Source organism: Pyrus communis, chromosome 12, assembly GCF_963583255.1.
Source record: "Pyrus communis chromosome 12, drPyrComm1.1, whole genome shotgun sequence".
NCBI classification, from domain to species: Eukaryota; Viridiplantae; Streptophyta; class Magnoliopsida; order Rosales; family Rosaceae; genus Pyrus; species Pyrus communis.
Window position 1 is genome coordinate 4,699,774 of NC_084814.1, and position 23,792 is coordinate 4,723,565.

The 23,792-nt window shown below is 40.0% G+C and overlaps 3 protein-coding genes and 1 non-coding gene across 4 annotated transcripts; 2 read left to right on the forward strand and 2 right to left on the reverse strand.

Moving 5' to 3' along the window:
• The first annotated feature begins 5,176 nt into the window (after positions 1-5,176).
• TRNAW-CCA (transfer RNA tryptophan (anticodon CCA)) lies at positions 5,177-5,248 on the forward strand. Its single transcript has one exon. It is a non-coding gene; the product is annotated as a tRNA-Trp (tRNA).
• Positions 5,249-5,373: 125 nt separating this feature from the next.
• LOC137711164 (protein FIP2-like) lies at positions 5,374-7,265 on the forward strand. The gene has a single exon (XM_068450371.1). The coding sequence runs from the start codon at positions 5,673-5,675 to the stop codon at positions 6,732-6,734; it is 1,062 nt and encodes a 353-aa protein (XP_068306472.1). The 5' UTR covers positions 5,374-5,672; the 3' UTR covers positions 6,735-7,265.
• Positions 7,266-8,025: 760 nt separating this feature from the next.
• On the reverse strand, positions 8,026-8,610 carry LOC137709942 (uncharacterized). Its single transcript, XM_068448920.1, has one exon. It carries the CDS (start codon positions 8,608-8,610, stop codon positions 8,026-8,028), a length of 585 nt encoding a protein of 194 aa, XP_068305021.1.
• Positions 8,611-20,608: 11,998 nt separating this feature from the next.
• LOC137710319 (cationic amino acid transporter 6, chloroplastic-like) lies at positions 20,609-23,228 on the reverse strand. Its single transcript, XM_068449254.1, has 5 exons — positions 22,811-23,228; positions 22,479-22,701; positions 21,814-22,144; positions 21,394-21,622; positions 20,609-21,165 (listed from the first exon to the last, which is right to left on the reverse strand). The coding sequence occupies exons 1-5, from the start codon at positions 23,226-23,228 to the stop codon at positions 20,609-20,611; spliced, it is 1,758 nt and encodes a 585-aa protein (XP_068305355.1).
• Positions 23,229-23,792: the final 564 nt, after the last annotated feature.

The window sequence follows — 23,792 nt, forward strand, 5'->3', positions numbered from 1 at the left end:
TAACGTACCAAAAACTCGTATCAAAATCTCAAACCTATTTGTATTAAAGGAAGAAAATATAGACGTGTAGACTAGGCAGTTGGTAATAAAATGTGCCTGCCAACTTTCACCTTAGTTTGAATTATTCTAAACTTTGGCTATGAGAGATCAAAATTTAAACTACAAACCAAATAATGTGGAAGTTGATGATTAGATTATTGCGTAGTATTGATTTTATGTGCTTATTTCCTATTTCTGACACATCATTTGATTTGGAAATTTGGTTTAAAAATTTAGTCTCCCTAGTATTATCCATTTACAATTGCATTGTTGCAAAAGGAAACAACATACTACAAGAACATTCACCCGAAACAAGGGAAATTACTATAACAGAGCAACGAAATAGGATCCTATCCGAATCCTTATTGGTGAGAATCCTAGGGATTAGTTTATCCTATTCATTCATTAGTCATCTTGAGGCAAGAAATTATTTTGATTTTTTTATTTAAAATTGAACACAAACAATACTTAACGAAAGCTGACCGCACGATGTACGATGAACAATGAACGGCTAAGATGAATTGATCTCTAAGATTCTTAGAGCAGCTCCACCGGAGCTTTTTTAGCCCAGCACCAAGTCCAAATAACAGCCCGGCATGCAGGGAAAGTGCTCTAGCCCGCCAACTTGCCTGGCACCCAGCCCGTGCCAGTCAAGAGCCCAGCCCAAAATGGACAGACCCATTCCCCGGTCTGTTTCTGGCGCGTGCACAACACGCGGGAGGCGTCGCGAGTAGCCGACAGCTTTGCAGGCGGTGGGGCCCGCGCGGCAGGGCAACTTGCAGTCGTCCGGGGTGAAGGATACGTGGCCTCCTCATAGCCGTTGGATTTCCAACGGCTAGTTTTTTAGGCCGTTGGATTTCCAACGGTAAAAAAAATTTGAATTTCAATTTTAAATTGGACCGTCCGATCACAGATCAACGGTCCACGTTTATTTCACCAAAAATTTAAAAAAAAAAAAAAAAAGGCCCAATGGTCAGAAATTTGACCGTTGGCCACGTGGCGTAATGAGTGCTGTTGGATTTGATTATTTTTCAAATCCAACGGTCCCGATTAATTACAACATTAAAATTTATTAAAAATTAATTAAAAAATGTCAAAAAAATTTTAAAAAATACAGAAAAATTTTAAAAAATTAATTTTTTTTTTCTATAAATACCTAACCCTCATCTTCCACCTTACACCACATTTCAATATTTTCTACACTTTCTACACTTTCTACATTTGAATATTTTGTACACTTTGAGAGAAAAAAATGACTTCGTGGAAGCTCAGTGAAGATGTTACGTTGTGTGAATGTTGGGTTCGCACTACTCATGACCCGATTACGGGTAATGAGATGGATAAGCGAGAAATGTGGAATAAAATTACGAAATCGTTCAATGATGTACATGGAAAAGATGTACATGGAAAAGATGCCAGATCTAGTCAAGGTCTTCAAGGTCGTTGGAAAAAACTCAACGCATCCTTTACTTGTTGGAAAAACGCCCTCTCTCATGCTTCTGGTAATTTGCGTAGTGGGACAAGTTTAGCGGATGAGGTAACAATATTTTTATTTATTTATATGCATTCCACCCGATTTGATTATTTTAATTTATTTAATTTCTTATGTAATTTTTATGTAATATGCATTCCAAATACTTATGTAATTTTTATGTACTTTTTATATAATTTTTATGCATTCCACAATTCTTATTTAATTTCTTATGTAATTTTTATGTAATATGCATTCCAAATTATGTAATTTTTATGTAATTTTTATATAATTTTTATGCATTCCACAATTCTTATGTAATTTTTATGTAATTTTTATAGACACTACAAGCACAAGCATTCTACAATGCAAAGAACCATAACAAATCATTCAACAAATGGGAATGTTGGCAAATTGTCAAAGATTGCCCTAAATACCAAATTGTGGCAACCGGTCCAGAAGTTGTCATGCACGGTATGGGTCTACACAGTTCGCCAGAAGCAGACACAGCCGAACAAGAAGCCAACACATTTGAAGACACGGAAGGGATACCTGAACAAGTGCCAGAGACCCAACCGACTCGTCAGTCCCTCAGGCCTCAAGGTAAAAAGGCATCAAAGAAAAAAGGTAGTTCTTCCAAAAATGACTACACTAAATATATGGAGGAACTTACTCGTCAAGGTGAAATGAACATGGCATGGGAAAAGGCTAGAGATGAGGAAAAAGCTGCTGCTGTGGCAGCAATTATTGCAGCTACTGAGGCTCGTGATGCGGCGTCTGAGAGACAAAGAGAAATAGTTAATCGAGAGAACGAGATGATTAGAGAAGCACTTCATCGAGAGAATGAGATGCTTAGAGAAGAAAGGATGGCTCAAACAGATCGTGACACTATGAACAAGTCTCTAGTAGGACTGTCTCCGAATTCAAAATATTTTTGGACATCAGAAAAAAGAGATGTCGTGCGAAGGAGGCGTGCAAGAGATGCCGAAACAAGTCAAGGGGGTTCCAGCTACAGAAATCCTAGCAACCAAGATCCTAGCACCACATATCCTAACTCCACAGACTTTGTATAATTTCGCATTTATTTGTACTACTTTACTTAATTTCTTATGTAATTTCTTATTTATTTTTAGAACTTTATTTAATTTCTTATGTAATTTCTTATTTATTTTTAGAACTTTATTTAATTTCTTATGTAATTTCTTATTTATTTTTAGAACTTTATTTAATTTCTTATTTATTTTTAGAACTTTATTTAATTTCTTATGTAATTTCTTATTTATTTTTAGAACTTTATTTAATTTCTTATTTATTTTTAGAACTTTAAAACACCATTTAAACTTAAAACACCAAATAAAATTACATAAAACACCATTTAAACTTAAAACACCATTTAAACTTAAAATTACATAACCTCACCATTTAAACTTAAAACACCAAATAAAATTACATAACCTCACCATTTAAACTTAAAAAAAAAGCAAACACACTAAATAAGATCACTTAAAAAACAATACACTTTATTCTTCAACCACAAGCCTTATTTTAATTATCTTCGCCTTCGTGCAATCTCCACTGATGGTCAATCAAGTCATTCTGGCGGGCTATGTGCCAGTATGGCTCTTGCAATGAAGTGTATCGTTGAACGATCAATTCATTGTAACGTCCATCCCGTTCCAACGGCTCGTGTTGCACAGGATCTTCGGTCCGGTCATGAGCATAGTAGATTTGTGTTCTTGAGTTGTTCATCGGATCCGGCTCGTATTCATCGACGGCATCATAATCATACTCGTCTTCAACAATCATGTTGTGAAGAATAATACACGTCATCATGATGGATCGAAGAGCCTCGACATCAAACATTCTAGCTGCACTCCTGACAATGGCCCAACGAGCTTGCAGGATGCCAAAACAACGCTCGACATCCTTCCTACACCCTTCTTGACACTTTGCGAAGTGTTTATCTTTTTCACTCTGCGGGTGTGGCACTGTTTTGACAAATGTTGACCACCTTGGGTAAATACCATCTGCAAGGTAGTATGGTCCCTCGTATTTAGTACCATTAACCCAATATGTGCATCTCGGGCCACGCCCTTGTAGCAGTTCGTCAAACACTGGAGATTGGGCAAGGACATTTAGGTCATTCTGAGCTCCTGGAACACCAAAAAAAGCATGCCAAATCCATGTATCAAAAGAAGCCACCGCTTCCAAAATGATGCTTTTGGCTCATTTTCTGTCGCCATAAGCTCCTTGCCACGCACTTGGACAGTTTTTCCATGTCCAGTGCATGCAGTCGATGCTTCCAATCATGCCAGGGAAGCCTCGCATCTCACCCTTCCTCAGAAGCCTTCGCATGTCCCTTGGCGTGGGTTGCCGAAGGTACTCATTGGTGTAGAGGGCTTCAATTGCAGAGCAAAACCGCATCAGGGACTCCAGAACTGTTGTTTTTCCCATCCTTGCGATCTCATCCACTTGATCTGCAGATGCTCCATATGCAAGCATTCGCAAGGCAGCCGTAATTTTTTGCTCAGGAAGAAGACCTAGCACATGAAAAGCATCCTCTTTTTGCACAAAATATGGATCATGGTTGCAAACATCACTCATGATTTTAGCGAACAAACTTCGTTGCATTCTAAAACGACGTCTAAAAACATGATCAGGGTAAACGCTGTTGGGAATAAAATAATCTTCCAAGAGATCTTTACCTCGTCTTTCCCTTCTTCTATCGATGTTTGCCGCACGTCCGGGTTTGGCTATCTGACCCATAGCTTGCATGATACGGCGGGAATGTGAGGCCCTCCGCCTTCTATGGTGATCATCCTCATCCTCCTCCATTGCGAAGACCTCATCTCCACCTCCATCTTGGTCAAGATTGACCAATTCTTCCTGTTGTGCCAACAACCTTTTCTGCTGCTCTTGCAACTGTTTATACGCTCTCCTTGAAGAAGACATTGTAAGAACTCAAGATTTGAAAACGATAAAGAAGAATTCTGAGCTAAAAAAAAGGATTGAGTTTAGTGTGAGGATGGATGTAGGGATGTAGGGTTTATATGGACAAAAAAAAAGAAGATGAGGGTCTGGACAATGCCACGTGGCACTACGTGATTGGTTGAAAATCTTAGCGGAAATCTATTAAAAAAATAGTACGTTCGGATAATGACACGTGGCGTGACGAGATTGGTTAAAAATCTTATCGAAATCTTGCCTAAATTATTGTAAACAGGAAGTGACACGTGGGTTGTCGGGATTGGTTGAAAATCTTAGCGGAAATCTATTCAAAAAATAGTACGTTCGAATAATGACACGTGGCGTGACGAGATTGGTTAAAAATCCTATCCGAAATTAAAACTTTTTTTTTTATTATTATTTTATAAAAAAATTATTTAATATTTTAAATGGACTGGGTGCCAGCGCATTTTGTAGGGGTGGAGATCGTTTGTGCCAGCGCATTTTTAGACTAGGTGCCAGCACATTTTTTTTTGGGGTGGAGATGCTTTGGCTTATTACTGTTCATTGAGTCTGTTACTGTTCAATTAAGTGGATAAATGGGCTGGGTGCTGGCACAAAGTGGATAGGGGTGGAGTTGCTCTTAGGAAGAGAATTGGAGGACGATCCTCATCCTACGGAACTAGTATATATTAGGATGTGCAAGGAACTATAAACATCGGATCCGTGGCGCAATGGTAGCGCGTCTGACTCCAGATCAGAAGGTTGCGTGTTCGATTCACGTCGGGTTCAATCTCCCTTTTTTGTCTTTTTAACCTCTTAATTTCGAATCTTACTGCTTTTTCAGGCCCAGCTCAAGGCCCAAACTAATTCAAGTGAGAGAGAGGAGTGAGCAGAAAGAGGTGGTTTAAAGTGAGAGAGAGAGAGAGAGAGAGAGGCACCACCGCCTGTCCACCAACTTTTTGGTAGCAGTAGGCACTAGACAGTAGTGGGCTGGCTGGCTCACCCAGGAGGCGGAGTAGCCCCTCGACAGAGACTGCATCCTGTTTCCACCTGCGCACATTAGCATTACCCAATCACACCCACCCTCTCTCCCCCAAATTAATACTACAATGCCCTCCACAACCACCACCTCCTCCACCATTCCTCTCCTAACCTACACCCCTTCCCTCTTCCTCCTCCTTATCCTACACCCGAACCGAGTTTCATACCCACCATGGCCTCACCCACCGAACCCAAACCCCGCAAGTTCCCACCACCCTGCTGGACCCACGACGAGTCCCACGCCCTCATCTCCCTCTACAAGGACCAATGGTTAGCTCTCGGCCGATCCAACCTCAAATCTGCCGACTGGGACTCCGTTGCGTCCTCCGTCAACGACCGATGCCCCCTCGTCTCTCCCCCCAAGACCGCCATACAGTGCCGTCACAAGATGGAGAAGCTCCGGAGGCGCTTTCGGACTGAGAAAGAGCGCGCTTCCACTCACATAGGTCCGGCAGCCTTTTTTTCCTCCTTTGATCTGTTTCAGCCTATGATCGACTTGGAATGCGACTCTCCTTTGGTTTTCGGGTCCAACCCAGATCCGGAAAACCGCATCGCTGTTGAATATGGAGGTGGGTTTCGGGTCAGAAATGATGAAAGTTTCAGGTATTTAGCTGATTCTGATCCAAATTTGAGTGACCCAGATGAGACAACCTCAAAAGGTTCCGGATTCGGAGGTGGGTTTCGGGTCAAAAATTCTGTTCGAGGTCCGAATTCAGGAGTTTCAGCTGGTTTTGATCGATATGGTAGTCGAGGAAGTGATGGTGGTAGTGGTTTTCCTGTAAAATCATTGGGGGATAGGAATTTCTGGCCTTCAGATTTTAGGAGCAAGAGTTACGGTAAAAGTAACGACAAGTTTAATCCCAAGCTTATCTCGAAGCGTAGTGGCAGCAATGGAGTTGGTTCAGGGAGCAGATTTAATCAGAAATTCAAAGGGAGTTTGCATTCTAATGGCGTTGGCATTGAAGATTTAGGTGGGAGTTCATCTGGGAAAGGGATGGATGATCCGATTGAAGCGATGGCGTCTTCGATAGAGTTTTTGGGAGAAGTGTTTGTGAAGATGGAGAAGAGGAAGATGGAGATGGCCGGGGAGATGGCGAAGATGAGAATGAAGATGGAGATGAAGCAAAATCAGCTGATAATGGAATCGCAGAAGCAGATGGTGGATGCTTGTGTGAATGCATTGTGGGAAACCAAGAAGAAGAAGATGAAAGTCGTCTCGCTTGACGATTCGTAGATGGAGTGATCTGAGCAGCAGAGCGGAGGCTCGTTTATGTAAGCTTGCTTTCAAGATTAATGAATGATTTAGGATTTATGTTTTGTGTTGTGTTGTGTAGGAAAATTAAAGTAAGAACTATATATATATATATATATATGGTACGATGTGTGCCTTGAAGAAGAAAGAGTTGCTCTGGTCTTAACAAGAACTCAGATTTGTAGGGTGATGAAAAACTATGGTAAATTTCTTTTGAAACTTGTACGTTGATTCACTGATTCACGGTTCTGAACGTGTAAGTTGGTAGATTTGTGGGATTATGTGACTATCAGCCAAATCGAGCGTTCTAGAAGTCGGTTTTGGCTACGAAGATTGTGATGTAAAACGCTTTGGGTATCTCTTGCAGAAGGCTTTCATTTAATCTTCCATCGGTGAAATGGTTTTGTGTTTCGATCAGATACTGATAGATAGGTGAAGCACACCTGAGACAGATGTGTTGAGACAGAGGTGTGTTTTCTGATACTAACTAATATTAAAGAAATTTCACTTGTTTCTCTTGTATTATATGGTTGCTTGCAAGCTAATCAATCAGCCCTAAAACACTCATTTCCATTTGGTTTGCTTCTGCAATGTTTTCCATTCATTTCACACACACACGCGCACACGTACACACACACACACACACACACACACACACACAATACATACACACACACACACACAATACATACACACACACATACATATACATATATATATACACGGATCCGTGACAACATTTTTTTTACTATATTTTGACACAACTTTTTGTGGGGTACACTTCGTAATATACATATATATATACACGGATCCGTGACAACATTTTTTTTACTATATTTTGACACAACTTTTTGTGGGGTACACTTCGTAATGTACTTCAACAATCCAAAATGTCAATCTTTTAGGCCTTCCCTCAAACCATGTTTATAAAAAACCATCCAAATTTGAAATCATATGACCGTCAGATTAATTGTTTAGGGTTTATTTGTACAACCGTACTCGACTATTTTCTTTACTGCAAATGAATGTTTTAATGGTTTTGAATTTGTCTATCTTTTGCAGAAGATAGATATTTCGGATCGTCAAAATACATTGTATTTCACAAAAGCTTGTGTAAAAAAAATAGTGCCACAAATCCGCAACTACATATAATTGTATCTCCACCAAGTTTTTAATTTTGTGTTGCATGTAAAATGTAAATTCTTTAGGTTCGAATTTTTTTTTTGTTTTTTTTTTTGAGGAAAGACGATATATATTTAATAAAGCCGTGAGGCTACTTAGTACAAGGTAGAGAAATGTCCTCCATCAGAAGATCGTTAATAATGACAGGAGATTCATCGAACCAAGTACAATTTCCTCCATCGTGGAGGGCAAAACGTGCCAATCGGTGGGCAACTGAGTTTGCTTGACGGCGAACATGGGCAACCGAAGCTTCAGCGACCATAGCTAGTAAGAATTTGATGCCTTTGATGATAGGCCCCATGGGAGACACATTCACCGAAGACTCCTTCGCTGTCGAGATGATCTGAAGCGCATCACTCTCAATGTTAATCTTGCTTAAGCCCCTTTCAACCACCAGTTCAAGACACACTCTCATGGCTAAAGCTTCCACCTGGATGGGAGAGAACACGTCCATAATCACCCGAGTAGCCGTGCCTACAAAAGCACCTTTATCATTCTTGATAATGATTCCTACACTTCTTTCGCAGTTCTCCTTATCCCATGCTCCATCAACATTTATCTTCAGCCTGTCGGATGGTGGACAGGACCATCGTGCATGGGCACCGTGGACATCCTGTTGAGAAGGAGAATTGTTTAGATGCAGGAAGTCCTGCCACCAATCCATTGCTTTACCCATTACTGCCATAGGTTGAGGATTTGAAGCCTCACCCCAGAACTTTGAGTTCTTTGCCGTCCAAATTGCCCAAAGTAGCATTAGAAAACATTCGAAATCAAGTTTCCCCAGATTCTGAACCATCAGTAATGCCCATTCCTTTAGAGAGCATCTATTCCAGTGAGAAATTCAGAGTGTTAAGAGTGAGGAACGCCAAATACCAACAACGAAGGGGCATTCAACCATTAGGTGATAAGACGATTCCGAGGCCAAACCATAAAGAACACACAAAGGATCAATGGGAACTCTTCTCATTCAAAGATTTTCATCCGTAGGGACGATATTTGATAGGATCCTCCATGTCGTCATTTTCACTTTTGTAGGGACACAAGCCTTCCATATAGTGTTCCACAGAACAGCAAAAGGATTGGTGGGTGATGAGGAGGTGCCAACAAAGATGGAGGGATGAGCCAATTCCGAGCCACATGATAGGGATTTTTTACAGTGAATCAACCCTTTTTATCAAAATGCCAAACCAGTTGATGCCTTGTTGGACGCACACTCAACAGAAGGGTAGTGTGCAGCAACAATGGAGGAAAAGTATCGAAGAGCCAAAGCAAACAAAGAGAGAAAGAGAGGAGGGAAACTTTCAATTGTTTTTTTCCATTCCTTTCAATTGTGACCAACCTGTCTTATAAATACCACACTCTTAACTAACTCCACCAATACATTTGTGACACATGGCTATATCCTCCACACACACATATCACACACTTATATCCTAACATTCCCCCTCAATCTTATGGGAGGTACTACCAAGCATAAGATTGTTACAATGAGAACTAAACAAAGGAAAACACAATCCTTTGGTGAAAATATCAGCATGCTGATCTGCAGAATTGACAAACTGCAACATAATGGAGCCTTGCTGAACACGTTCACGAACGAAATGACAATCGATTTCTATATGTTTGGCTTTTGAATGTAAGACAGGATTCGTGGCCAATGCCATGGCAGAGATGTTGTCACAGTGAAGAAGAGGAATATCAGGACACGGAAGATGTAAATCCTGGAGTAACTACTGTAACCAAACCACCTCTGCAGTGGTGGTCGCCATAGCACGGTATTCAGCTTCAGTGGAGGATCTACTAACAGTATGCTGCTTCTTAGAACTCCACGAGATAGGATTACACCCCAAAAACACGACAAACCCCGTGGTGGACATTCTGTCATTGGGATCACCCGCCCAATCAGCATCTGTGTAGGCTTTAATATCCAACAGACCAGGTTTAAAACATAAACCAAGAGACATGGAACCTCTGAGATATCGTAAAATTCGTTTAACAGCAACAAAATGACTCTCGAGAGGAGAGTGCATGAACTGGCAAACCTGATTGACTGAATAAGCGATATCCGGTCGAGTAAATGTCAAATATTGAAGGGCCCCAACAATACTCCGATAAAGGCCTGAATCGAGAAAGGGAGGACTGCCATGATTGAGTAGCTTGTGGTTTGGATGACAAGGAGTAGTACAAGGCTTGCTATCCAACATGTTGGTCTTCTTGAGTAAATCAGAAACATATTTGGATTGATGCACAAATAAACCATGAGTCTGATATTCAATTTGAAGACCGAGGAAATAATGAAGAAGTCCTAAATCCTTCATATCAAATTCACTAGTCAATTGATTTATCACAGCTTGAACTTTAGTCTCATCATCACCACTGAGAATTATATCATCAACATACAATAATAAGACAACCACAGACTGTCCATCATGCTTCACATATAAAGAAGGATCAGCATATGAAGACTGGAAACCCAAGGTAAGAAGAAACCTGGTAAAACGTTCATTCCAAGCTCGAGGGGCCTGTTTAAGGCCATAGAGAGACCTTTCCAATTTGCACACAAGTTCCGGGTGATCCGGATCAATAAATCCTTGGGGCTGACACATATACACCTCTTCATCAAGAAAACCATGCAGAAACGCGTTTTTAACATCAAGCTGTTTTAATCTCCATCCTTTCGTTGCAGCTAAAGATAACATGAGCCGCACTGTGGTTGGCTTAACCACAGGACTAAAGGTTTCATAATAATCAAGACCTGCTTCTTGGGAAAAACCTTTGGCCACCAACCGGGCCTTGTATGGAGCAACTGTACCATCAGGATTGGTTTTGACCTTGTAGATCCATTTACAACCAACCAAATTCTTGTTAGGTGGAAGGGGAACCAACTGCCATGTTTTCTGTTTAACCAAGGCTGCCATTTCTTCTTCTATGGCAGTCCTCCACTCAATAGACTTGGCTGCAGCTGTGAAAGATTGTGGTTCTTTGACAGAAGACACATGAACCTGAGCAAGAAGGACCTTTTTCTTGAAAATGCCAGACTTTGACCTGGTTTGCATCGGATGAGTAGGAATCTGAGACACTGAAACAGGTTGTAGTTCGGGGACATAAGAAACAGTGACATCAGGATGAATGTCAGACTGTTCCACTGATGGTGAACATGTATCCACAGAGGAAGAAGTGGAATCAGGGACAAGATCACCATGTCTTGAAGGGGAGGATTGAGTAACATTATGAGTGGCAGGCATATGGGGAGGTATAAAATCAACAGGAGGAAAGGGAATAGGAATAAGAGAGGGATGCTGAAAAGTATTAGGATGAGGAACCGGAGAGTGGGACATATGTGATCGTGAACTAGATGAATGCATTGGTACATTGGGAAAATTATCCTCATCAAAGACAACATGCCTAGAGACAATGAGCTTATGAGCTTTAATATCATAACAAATATACCCTTTGTAGTGAGCTGCATACCCTAAAAATATGCACTGTGTGGTTTTTGGTGCCAGCTTATTTGGTCTATATGGTTTCAAAGTAGGATAGCAAGCACACCCAAACACCTTGAGATGATCAAGGCGAGGTGGAGAGTGATACAATACTTCAAAAGGAGATTGCATTTTCAAGACAGGAGTAGGCATTCGATTAATAAGATAAGTGGCTGTGGCACAAGCATGAAACCAAAATTTAGAGGAAAGGGATGCTTGCTGAAGTAGGGTGATTGCAGTCTCAACTAGGTGTCTATTTTTCCTTTCAGCCAACCCATTCTGTTCAGGAGTGTAGGGACAGGACATTTGATGCAAAATGCCTTTGGTTTTGAGAAACTTTTGAAAAACAGACCCAACAAATTCCCCACCACCATCACTTTGCAACACTTTGATATTAACAGAGAAGAAATTGTGAATGAAAGCATGAAATTGAATGAAAATATCACAAACTGCAGCTTTATTTATCATGGGAAAAATCCATGTATATCGGGTACACTCATCGACAAAGGACACATAATATCTATGACCTTCAATAGACATGACAGGTGCAGGTCCCCACATATCCGTGTGTATGACTTCAAAGGGTACATTGGATTTGGCTGCTACTAATGGAAACGGCAATTTGGTAAACTTGCCTTTCAAACAAGAAATACATGTTTGAGGTATGGAATTACAAGGAAAGGAAATAGCTGACTTACTAAGAGCTAACTGAACTATAGAATTGGTTGGGTGACCCAATCTGCAATGCCAAAGAGTAGCATGCACTTTCTGTCCAAGATATGCTGTAGGTTGAAGTCTGGATGGTTTGAACAAGGGAAGAGGGTAAACGGCATTGTTACTTAGTCCGTGGAAGAGTACTTTGTTGGTGACCTTGTCCTGTATACACACAGAAAATTCATCAACAATACAGCGACAGTTATTGTCTTTGCATAACTGATACATAGAAAGTAAATGTTGAGATAGATGCGGAACACAAAGCACGTTGTTTAACTGGAATTTATGAGAAGGAGTAGGAATACAAGATTGCCCTATATGAGAAATAGGTAAACCTTCTCCATTAGCTCCAGTGACCAATTCATTAGATGGATATGAAGTAGAGGCTTGCAAATTGGACAACTCGGAGGTCATATGATTGGTTGCACCCGAGTCAAGCAACCAAAACTCTTGTTGTGGTGCAGAGGGAGAAAGATTGGTCCTTGCAGTGAAAGCCATAGGAGACTGAGCTTGTGGTGCCATAGATGAATTGTTCATATACTTGGAATTCATATGTTGCACAGGGTGAATCTGGGAACTAGACGGCTGAAACGGCTGAGAGTACATAGGCTGGGACATACCAGATGCCTGAAACTGCTGAGAGTACAGAGGCGGAGACATTGCTGAATTTCCCCTATCAAAACATGTAGCCGCAGTGTGACCCACTCGATTGCATATTTGACACCCACGTTGAAAGCAATGAAGCGCAGAATGACCCTTTTTGTCACAAATCTGACAGATTAACAAAGGATTATAAGGTTGCATCGAAGATGATTGAGGGCTAACATTGTGAAAATTAGCTTGAGCCTGAACATTTGTGGGAGAAGAACCCTGAAATCTAGCATTAAACTTCGGCCCTTTGCCTTTATTTTTGAAATTATTCCCCCTGAAATTATTATAAGTCCCAGATCCAGTTTGTGATACAAAAGCATACGGTCCTGGAAGAGGCAACTGCTGAAATTGTGTGTACTGAGGTACTTGACCCAGTGGAACCATATTAGGCATTTGAACCAGCTGTGGCATATTAGGCATTGGAGCACCTTGCATCATTTGAGAACCAGGGAGATATTGATAAGTAGAAGAGTTAGTACCAGATGTCCCACCGGACTCATACACAGAACCTGAATTAGTGGCATACATTGCAGTCATCAGTGGCTGTTTAAAGCCCTCTTCAAGTGTTGCTTCTTCAGCCTTTAACTGCGACCTGAGTTCCTTCAAGGAAACAAGGTTTTCTCTCCCTCGAATAACAGCTTTTATAGTATTGTACTCTGGTGGTAAACCTCTCAGAGCAACAATAACAATGTCTTCATCAGACATGTTTACACCAACCGCAGCTAACTGATCTCTGCTATCTTTGATCCTTTGAAGATAAAGATCAATAGATTCAACCCCTTTCTTAATGTTCTGTAAATCAATCTTCAGCTGTACAATATTCGTTCGAGTCATGCTAGAGAATCGTTCTTTCAAATTAACCCTCATTTCCTTGGAACTTTGACAGCCGATAACACAGGATAAGGCAGCAGGTGACAAAGTGGCAGTAATGAGAGTCATCAAAGCTCTATCATGAATTTTCCAAACTTTGTAATCATCAGTTAGAGATGAGGTATCAATCACAGTACCAGTAGCAGTTTCAATTGCATTATGTTGGGCAGGACAGGGAATAGACTCATCAAGAAATCCCATAATGCCATTGCCCTCCAAGAGCAATTCAATTTGAAAGTTCCAAGTAACATAGTTAGAATCATCTAACTTGACCGTAACAGTATTTCCAACACTCGGTATGAGGGAGGAAATAGGGGATTGAGTAAGAGCTAACTGTGCAGACGTCACCATGATTAATCACCAACGAACAATTTTTGCAAGAACCGTAAGAAATCAATACTATCAACAATCTTTGACAAATCAACAATTAACTAGTCGAGATAAACGATCAACACCACAATCAACAGCAAGATTCACAAACATAAGCAAGAAATGAACAATCCTCAAGAAATTAACAACTTCACCGACAATCTTCGACAAATCAACAATCAAAGATTCGCAACACTGTAATCCACACCAAGATTCTCAAACAGAAGCAAGAAATCAAGAAACGCAACTGATACCTTCAACCAAAACGACGAATGGCAATAGTCTCCAAGAAACCCCAAATGTTAGGGTTTGAGAAGGCAACCGATTGTAACAAGAAGAAAACCGAGAGAACACTACCGAAAGAGCGACGAAAAGCGGAAGCACCGAGATCGGCAAGATCGTCAGACGACGGCGTCAGCCATGACTGGCGATGATACCATGTCAACAATGTATTTATACGTAGTGTGCAGCAACAATGGAGGAAAAGTATCGAAGAGCCAAAGCAAACAAAGAGAGAAAGAGAGGAGGGAAACTTTCAATTGTTTTTTTCCATTCCTTTCAATTGTGACCAACCTGTCTTATAAATACCACACTCTTAACTAACTCCACCAATACATTTGTGACACATGGCTATATCCTCCACACACACATATCACACACTTATATCCTAACACGTATTAGCTTAACCTTCTCTGTGGGCTGGATCGCGTTGAGCAAATCTACATTCCATTTCGTGTCTTCTGTGATCAGATCTCGAATGAAGGTAATTCTAGAATCCGCAGGCTTTGTAGAGTAGGATTGAAAGGTTTAAGGTCGAGGTATCCATCAATCTCCCCACACTTTAATGCTCATCCCATCCCCAACCTGCCATGTAGGGCCCCTTTTGATTACCTCCCTAGCTGCACTAATACTTCTCCAAACGTATGATGCGTTCGGCTGAACCACAACCTCTATGAATGAAGAGTCAGGGAAGTATTTTTCCTGAAGCATTCTTGCAACTAAAGAAGACGGATCAGAGATGATATGCCACGCTTGTTTTGCAAGAAGGGCGAGGTTAAAAGTATAAAGATTTCGAAAACCAAGCCCGCCTTCTGATTTTGGAAGGCAAAGCTTATTCCAAGCCATCCAGTAGATCTTTTTCTCTCCCTCCACTTCATTCCACCAGTAAGAGGCCACAAGATGATTTAATTCGTCACAAAAGTACTTTGGGAGTAGGAAGCAGTACATGGAATACAATGGAATTACTTGAGCCACCACCTTAATGAGTATCTCATTCTCCGCAGCACTAAGAGTCTTGCCTTTCCATCCCTGGAGTTTTTTCCACAGCGTCTCCTTTATATGGTTGAAACATGTCCCTTGGTTCCTTCCAACGAAGGTGTGAAGGCCCAGGTATTTCTCATGCCTTTCGACTTTTTCCACACCCAGTAAGTCTGCCAACAGATTTTGTTCACTTCTTCTAACATTACTGCTGAAACATATTGCACTATTCGATAAATTAACCATCTGACCCGAGGTCCTTTCATAGCACGCTAGGATATCCTTCACCACATTACAATCAGCTCTCCTAGCTCTAGTGAAGATGAAGGAGTCATCGGCGAATAGCAGTTGATTTATCGGTAGTGCTTACTGATAGACAAATATCCCTTGAATTGTTCCTGACATTTCCATTCTTTCAATTAAGCTCGATAGGCCTTCTGTACAGCATAGGAAGAGGTAAGGAGAGATAGGATTTCCCTGCCTTAATCCTTTACTCAGGAAGACATAACCTTGGGGAGAACCATTCACAAGAAAAGAATATGAGACATAGGAAACACACATCATAACTAGCTTGATCCACTTCAAACTGAAGCCCAACTGAGCCAGCACGCCTTAAAGATAACTCCATTCGATTCTGTCGTATGCTTTGCTCATATGGAGCTTAAGTGCAAGGTATCACTTCTTCCCTATTCTTCGCTTATGTAGAAAAGTAGCAATCTCAGAAACTAGAATGGTGTTGTTAGCTATCGCTCGACCCGGAACAAATGCACTTTGATGTTGGGAGATGATCTGAGGCATGATACCTTTCAACCTATTCGCCAATGCTTAATATAATATCTTATGGAGGACATTACATAAGCTAATTGGGTGTAGTTGGCTTATCTCAGGAGGGTTTTTTTGCTTTAGGATTAAGGCAACATAACTTTTTTAGAATTCGGCCTGAAGAAAGAATTGAGAGAATCGTTCTAGTCACATCCTCACCAACACTGTGCCAATACTTTTGAAAAAATAAGGGTGACATACCATTGGGGCCTGGGGATTTCGTAGGGTGCATCTGAAATAGTGCAAGCTTAATCTCCTCCTCCGTAAACTCCCGGTCAAGCTCCACGTTCATTTGAGGAGAAACTTTACACCTTAAGGAAGCAGTCACCTCGTCGTTCATGTTTCGGGGTTGAGGTCGGGCTTGGAACAGGGAGCTGAAATAGTCAATCACAACCTTCTCAACATCCAAGTCATTGGTTCTCCAGACGCCAGACTGATCCGTGTGCCCCTCAATCCTGTTCTTGTGTTTTCTAAAGTTGGCCCTTTGGTGAAAGAAACGTGTGTTTTGGTTTAGGTTCTATAAAACTAAAAGCAACCATCAGATCAATTTAGGTTCGATTAGGTTCTTTAGGATCGTTTGGTGTACGGTCTTTTTACAACCAAACTCGAAAGTGCATTTACAAATCAAATCAAGCTTAACCTACATCATGTAGGGTTTATGGTAATAATATGAAGGTGCCCAATTTGAAACTCAACGAACTTGGCCTGACACAATTTGAAACCTGAAATTTTGAATGGTTGGACATTTCCCATGTCTTAACTTTCACTTGATAACCAAATAGAGAAGAAGGATAGAGAAAGGTTGGGAAGGATGTACCATACAACGGTTTACAAAATGGAATGAAAAGCTAAAGCCCGAAGACAAGTTTAAGTTGTTTCACCCTCGAATTGTTGTTTCATACATTCTTTTAAGGCTTATTATATTAACATTTCTGACATTGGGTTCTTTTTTTTTTTTTTCATTTTTTTTTATTTCCTTCCTTAAAAAGGGGACCAATTGGTGGATTCGCCACGACACTTCACCATTTCGGAAGTCGGAAAGACTCACATAGGCATTTCAGCCTCCTTGATATATTGTCGAATAACCTAACATACTTAGTACACTCCGCATTTGCTTTTTAATTAAAAATAATCTTAATACACCCAATAAGCTCATCAAAATGGAAAAGAAAAATAAAGCACACGGATAATCTCATCAAGATTTGGATCAAAATAATCCATTGAAGGTAGTACCTCTTTGATTGGAGCTTTAACTGGAACCCTACGATTCACCTTGGATCAAACTAATCACAAGAGGGTATTAGGAAGAAAGAAAGGCCTTCTATGAATTAATTTAGAGTAAATTGTAGTAATGGTCCCTCAACTTTAATCAAATTGGAGCAATGGTCTCTCAACTAAAAATCCATTACCATTGGTCCCTTAACTCATCAAAATGTGTAGCTATGATTCTTTTTGTCAACTTCGTTAAAATTTTATCAAAATAAATTATGTTAGAATGACCATTGCTACAATTGGGGTCCCTCAACTCATCAAAATGTGTAACTATGGTCATTTTCGTCAACTTCGTTGGAATTTTGTCAAAATGAATTATGTTGGAATGACCATTACTACAATTGGGTTAAAGTTAAGGGACCATTTCTCCAGTTGGATTAAAGTTGCCGGACCAATGGTAATTGATTTTTAGTTGAGGGACTATAGCTGCACATTTTGATGAGCTAAGTGACCAATGGTAATGAATTTTTAGTTGAGGGACCATAGCTGCACGTTTTGATGAGCTGAGGGACCAATGGTAATGAATTTTTAGTTGAAGGACCATTGCTCCAATTGACTTAAAGTTAAGGGACCATTGCTACAATTTACTCATTAATTTAAGCCTATTAAATTGCAACACTGCGATACAGACTGAGCAGATTCTAGCTCTTGTGTTTGCATGATCTGACTTCTATGACTTATAGTATAAAATAGAAACGTTATTTAAGCTATTCCTGGGTTACGATAAGCCTGTTTTTGCTTCCTAAGTAGGCATTTGGAGAATTGCATGCAGGGTTATTAGGGAAAGGGATCCTTTCCAGATCCCTTCCACCTAAGCCTCATGACCCACAAATCCGGGCCCTTGAAATTTAATCCAACGGCTAAAAACAAGGGGCCTCATTAAAAGTTATAATAACTTTAGTAGTTGGATCAAATTTCAAGGGTCCGGATTTGTGGCTCATGAGGATTAGGTGGAAGGGATCTGGAGAGGATCCCTTTCCTGAACTCATAAATATCCACAAGTACATTAGAAAAGCTTAAATAACACGGGCTTATAGCTTAAATAATGCAGGTATTTTTGTAAGCAAAAACAAGCTTAAATAATTTCCAATGTCGTTGAAATTACTAAAACAATGAAAATTATGAAGTCTTACATCCTGAAAAACTTCCGAAACGTTGATTTCATGTTTCATTTGTAAAAAATAATTGGGTTTTTATATCAAATGATCCCTAAAATTGACCCTAACAATCAAAATGATCCCTGAAATTGAAAATCAATCAATGTAGTCCCTGAAAATAGGTGTCACAAATCAATGTGGTCGTTCCGTCACAATTCTGTTAAAAAATATGTTAAGTGTTGATGTGACACATAAATGGGCCCTATAAGTCCTTTTTTTTTTTTCTTCTCACAAATGATCCTTGAAATTAATCCATGACATCAAAATGGTCCATGAAATTGATCAGCAAAATCAAAATAGCCCCTGAAATTGAAAATTGATCAATGTAATCCCTCAAGTAAGTGTCTCAAATCAATGTAGTCATTCCGTCACAATTTTGTCAAAAATTCTATTATATGCTTATGTGACACATAAATAGGTCACACAAGTCTAATTAAATTTAAAAAAAAAAAAATTACAAATAGGCTTAATAATTTTATAGTTAATAAAAAAATTGTCAACCCAAAAACCCAGTCCTGCAATCACCTCCAATCTCAGTCCGTATTTCTATACCTCCTTCACTCTCTATTCTCTAAAAAAAATCTCTATACACCCATCTTTACACACTTCGACACCCTTCACCGAATTGAACCTGGATCGAGATCACTTTTGGTGACGGCTTGGCCCATCGACCACGACTTTTGGGACATCGCCGTTAACATTTGGACGATCAACATCCTCACAACCTTAATCTTGGAGTGCTTGTTTGGCGCTTCCCTGGTGGTCTGGTGATGTAAAGAACGACGAGATTTACCTTGAGATAATGAGATTATAACCAAGATGCGTCCATTGTTGGTTAAAAACTATTTCCACACCCCCTCTTAGGCCTTGGTTAACCTTGTGCCTTTGAGAATTTATGGAAGAGAGCTCTCTTCGAAGTAGGCCCTACAATAAGAAAAAAAAAAAAAAAAAATTTCCATTGTGCACAAAAGATTTAGACAGCTTTTTTTAATTAATTATTAAACCGACATCAGCACATAACAATTGTTTTTATAGAATTGTGGCTGAAGGACCATATTGATTTGCGACATCTATTTTCAAAGACTACATTTAATGATTTTCTATTTCAGGGACCATATTGATGGTGTGGGTCAATTTCAGGGACTATCTTTATGGTGCGGGTCAATTTCAGATACTATTTGTGATAAAAACTTGTAAATCTTGTGGGACCCATTTATGTGCCACATCAGCACTTAACGAAATTTTTAACAGAATTGTGACGGAAAGACCATATTGATTTGCGACATCTATTTTCAGGGACTACATTGATTGATTTTTAATTTCAGGGACTATCTTGATGGTGAGGATCAATTTTGGGGACCATTTGTGATAAAAACCCAAAATAATTTTTCTCCATTGATGTGTTTGTAGTTTCATTGGTTATGATTTTGTTCTAACAGTAAGAGGGATTTTGAGAGTTGAAAAAGATAAATAATACGTTAAAAATAATTAAATCATGAAAAGTTGACTTTTTTTCTTAGAGGTTCATAATCCCCCCCTTTCTTATCCTTGGACCATGATATTGTTTTAGTTTAGTGTCCACCATTTACCTGCTGAGTGATCCCAATCATCTTTTTTCCGCTCCCATTAAGAGTTTCTGTGATGATAGTTACAGATGAAGCAAATATGGAAAACCGCAGAAAAAAAAAAAGGTACATCATATCCTTGCTTTGAAAAAAAAAAATTCTTGGGTAGGGGCTTCCCATGTATGTCATAATCCGCTCAAGACACACACATAAGGTGATCCCACCTTCATTCGACTCCTCCAAAACAGGCTGGTGTGGGAACCAGTTGCAGGCGAATGACGTGTCACGGAAGCTTCTGTCCGAGAATCCCTCAACACACATAGACAGCACTTTGGTTTTCCATTACTCTTTGTTTTAATACGGTAATTTCATACAGAATTAACTTTGCTATTTTGCTTCATTGGAATTCCTTTTTGCTTGATTGGAACTCCTAAACCCAAACTTAAATACCACAAAAACTGCTATAGGAAGCAAAAAATAGAAATAAAGAAGAAAGAAGATATTACATAATTTAGTCAAAGTACTTGCATATTGTCTAGCTTAGTTTGTTGCACAGCTGAGCTTGGATTCACTTCATCCTCACCACTCCCCATCTCCTCTGCCTGATAGGTTGAGTGAACACCATACAACAAATAGAACAGCGTTATGAAACATGTCCATATTGCAAACCTTTCGAACGAGAACTTCTTCAGTGTTGTCATGAGGAACACATTAAGGAAGATGGACAGTGCAGCAGGCCATGGCATGAATGGCATCGACCACCCTATCTGATGGCGAACGCAAGGAACTGCGTAGTTGAAGAAGGCAATGATGGTGACTGTAGACACCCCGAAAAGTGGTAGCCCCCACCATTGTTGCTGAAACTTCCATGACATGGAAAAGCCAATAGCACTTGATGAGAGGAGGAAGAGGAACAAAAGAGTTTGAAATGGAGGGTTGTTGCTAATGATCACATATCGCCGGTAAATGAGAGCATTCGCCACAAGGTAGAACACCAAGAGCGTACCGATAGAGATCATTTCTATTACTATTTCGAGGTCGGTGAAGAGCGCAACTGATGCTGTGCAAAGTCCTGCATCATATTTAAGAGAGCAAAGGATATTCATCAGTTTGTTCGGTTTTCCACTCTATTTTTTTCTTTAACCGTTCCTTATCTTATATGACCAAAGGGGTGCATTTTCAACACTTAAAAATCAATTCAAGATGAGTACTTGTAAGTATAAAAAGAGTCGAACTCTCCCGTAAGCGTGACAGTTATTACACGCCCACGGGGAATATAGTCAAAGGTTTACTAAATTACCCAAGAAAAGGGTGGCATTCAATGGAGTGCCAGTTGAAGGATGGACCTTGGCTAACCATGAGGGCACCAGCCGGGCCCTTCCAATGACACAAAGGTATCTTGCTTGGCCTAACATTGCTACCAAAAGTGAAGCGACAATCCCCAAGCTTGCACCAGCCCCTACCACATTGCTTGCCCATCCCCAACCAATTTCTTGGAATGCCGTTGAAAATGCCACTTTTTCTGTTATCTATCAATCCATGCATTTCAGCGATTAATTCCAGATCATTCATTAGAAATACGGCGAAAATACTAATCTAAGTTAGACTAAAAGGAGGGAGAATTTGAAATTTGGACATAATGCGTTGAACATAAAAGCCCTATCCACCAGGGCGAATCCATCACTTGCCTATAGTACTCATTTTTAACAAAAAATGTTACCTTGTTGTAAGGAACCATCAAACACAAGGACAAGGCCATGAGGCAATAAAGCACAGAGGTGATGACAACGGAACCAACGATTCCAATTGGCAAGCTCGTCAAAGGGTTTTGGATCTCTTCCGCCATGGTTGAAGCCGAGTCATAGCCGATATAGCTGAAGTAAACCCTAGCTGCCCCATCAAGAACACCTCTAACACCATAAGGAGCAATTCCTTTAGGCTTCACCAAGTTTTTGGTAGTCCCATTGCAGAAACCAGCAATTATAATAAATCCAAAGAAAACCACATGGAAGACTGTCATAATTAAGTTCAACAGGGAGCTTTCCTTTGTGCTGCATTATTAATCCAAAAAAAGAAATTAATATAAATCACCCATCATTTTCATGATCCACTCAAACAAATTAAAGATACCATCACTTGAGAGCCCAAAAAAAAAATAAAAAATAACACTTGAGAAATTATTATCAATATGCAATGGTAATATATACTAAAATAAAATAAATTGGTAAGTGATAAATATTTGGACTTTTTTTAGTGTAAAATACTCTAAAAAAGTTCTTGCCAGTTGCAAAATGTTGGTCACATAGATTATGAAAATAGGAAAGTAAAATATAATATATAGTAGAAGGAAGGGAAAAAAAATTATAGGTAGGAAGATCATGTAACCTATGGCAAAGGCAGAGAGTGAGAATAAGAACAACAGCAACAGCTGGGAAGTCCAACATATCATATCCCTTTACCAAACCATTCACTTCTACTCTCCATGTCCTTGGATCATTTTCTCCAAATGTAGAGGATAAATACTCAGTAAAACTTCTGGCAACAGCGGCGTTTGATAATACGTACTCCATAAGTATATTAGCCCCAGCAAAGTAACCCACGAATTCTCCTTCATTATACAAATGAAAGTAATTAACAAAGAAGAAGCTGAAGAATATATTTATATATTTAGCTAGTAAGTAGGCTAATTAAATAAATTTTCATACGTATGTACGTACCAAAGGTCAATCGGAGATAACTAAAGGCACCACCTGCAACTGGGATTTGGACAGAGAATTCAGCGTAACACAAGGAAGAAAGGAGGGCTGACATTCCAGCTACGATATAGGAAATGAAGACGGAAGGACCAGCCGTCTGGTGGGCGACAGGTCCAGTTGTGACAAAGACTCCAACACCAAGCATTCCTCCAACGCCGAGGGCCATCAAATCATACCAGTTGAGTTTCCTTTTCATGTCTGCCCCTGACCTTTGCCTCACTTGGTTCAGCTCTTCGTCAGGGGTCCATGTGGCAAGCATTCTCCTCCTAAGTCTGTGGGGTGTTTGGGACAGCGAATGAAGATACTTGGAGAAGCAAATGGCGGCAGCAGCGGTGGTGCTGTTGCTGGGTGCTGTAGTTTGGCTGGTGGTGGTGGCCATGCTTTTTGTGCTACAACTTACGATAAGTTTAAGTGCTTTGGCTTCCATGTGACAGCTGGGTGTGAAGGGTTTAAATATGCATTTGGGCAATGGTCTATTGCTTGATTCTTTCACTAAAGATTGAAATGTGAGAACCCAAATGAGTGTCCCTACCTTTAGTGAAAGCATGCACCAAGTTTTAAAATGACCGTTAAACCCTCCTCCCCCCACACCCCCCCCCTCCCTCTCTAATGCACACATACGTACACTACACAGTGTATGCACACACACACACACACACACACACACACACACACACACACACACACATATTTATACATAGAAGGCCTTTAGAGGAACAGATTTCTATTTTTTTTTTTTTTTAAATGGGGTCCTTATGGAGCTCACACTATATCAAACTTGAATGATCCGAACTGTCTATTTTTCAAGTTGCACTTCTTAGATCATTCTTGCAAAATATTGGCCAAATCGGAAATATATGAGACATCTAATTGAGTTCAAAGAAATTGACGAACACTTTGTTTGTTCTATAAGAAACAATGAAATTTTATTGTGATAATTAAT

What these genes read in the sequence shown, in the direction of transcription:
- LOC137711164 (XM_068450371.1), top strand. Translation starts at nt 5,673, where the DNA reads ATGGCCTCACCCACCGAACCCAAACCCCGCAAGTTCCCACCACCCTGC.
- LOC137709942 (XM_068448920.1), bottom strand. Translation starts at nt 8,610, where the DNA reads ATGGGTAAAGCAATGGATTGGTGGCAGGACTTCCTGCATCTAAACAAT.
- LOC137710319 (XM_068449254.1), bottom strand. Translation starts at nt 23,228, where the DNA reads ATGGCCACCACCACCAGCCAAACTACAGCACCCAGCAACAGCACCACC. An exon ending in TTATCTCCGATTGACCTTTG is followed by an intron (nt 22,702 to 22,810) that starts GTACGTACATAC and finishes TGTATAATGAAG; the next exon opens with GAGAATTCGTGGGTTACTTT. An exon ending in GAATGCCACCCTTTTCTTGG is followed by an intron (nt 21,166 to 21,393) that starts GTAATTTAGTAA and finishes AATATGATGCAG; the next exon opens with GACTTTGCACAGCATCAGTT.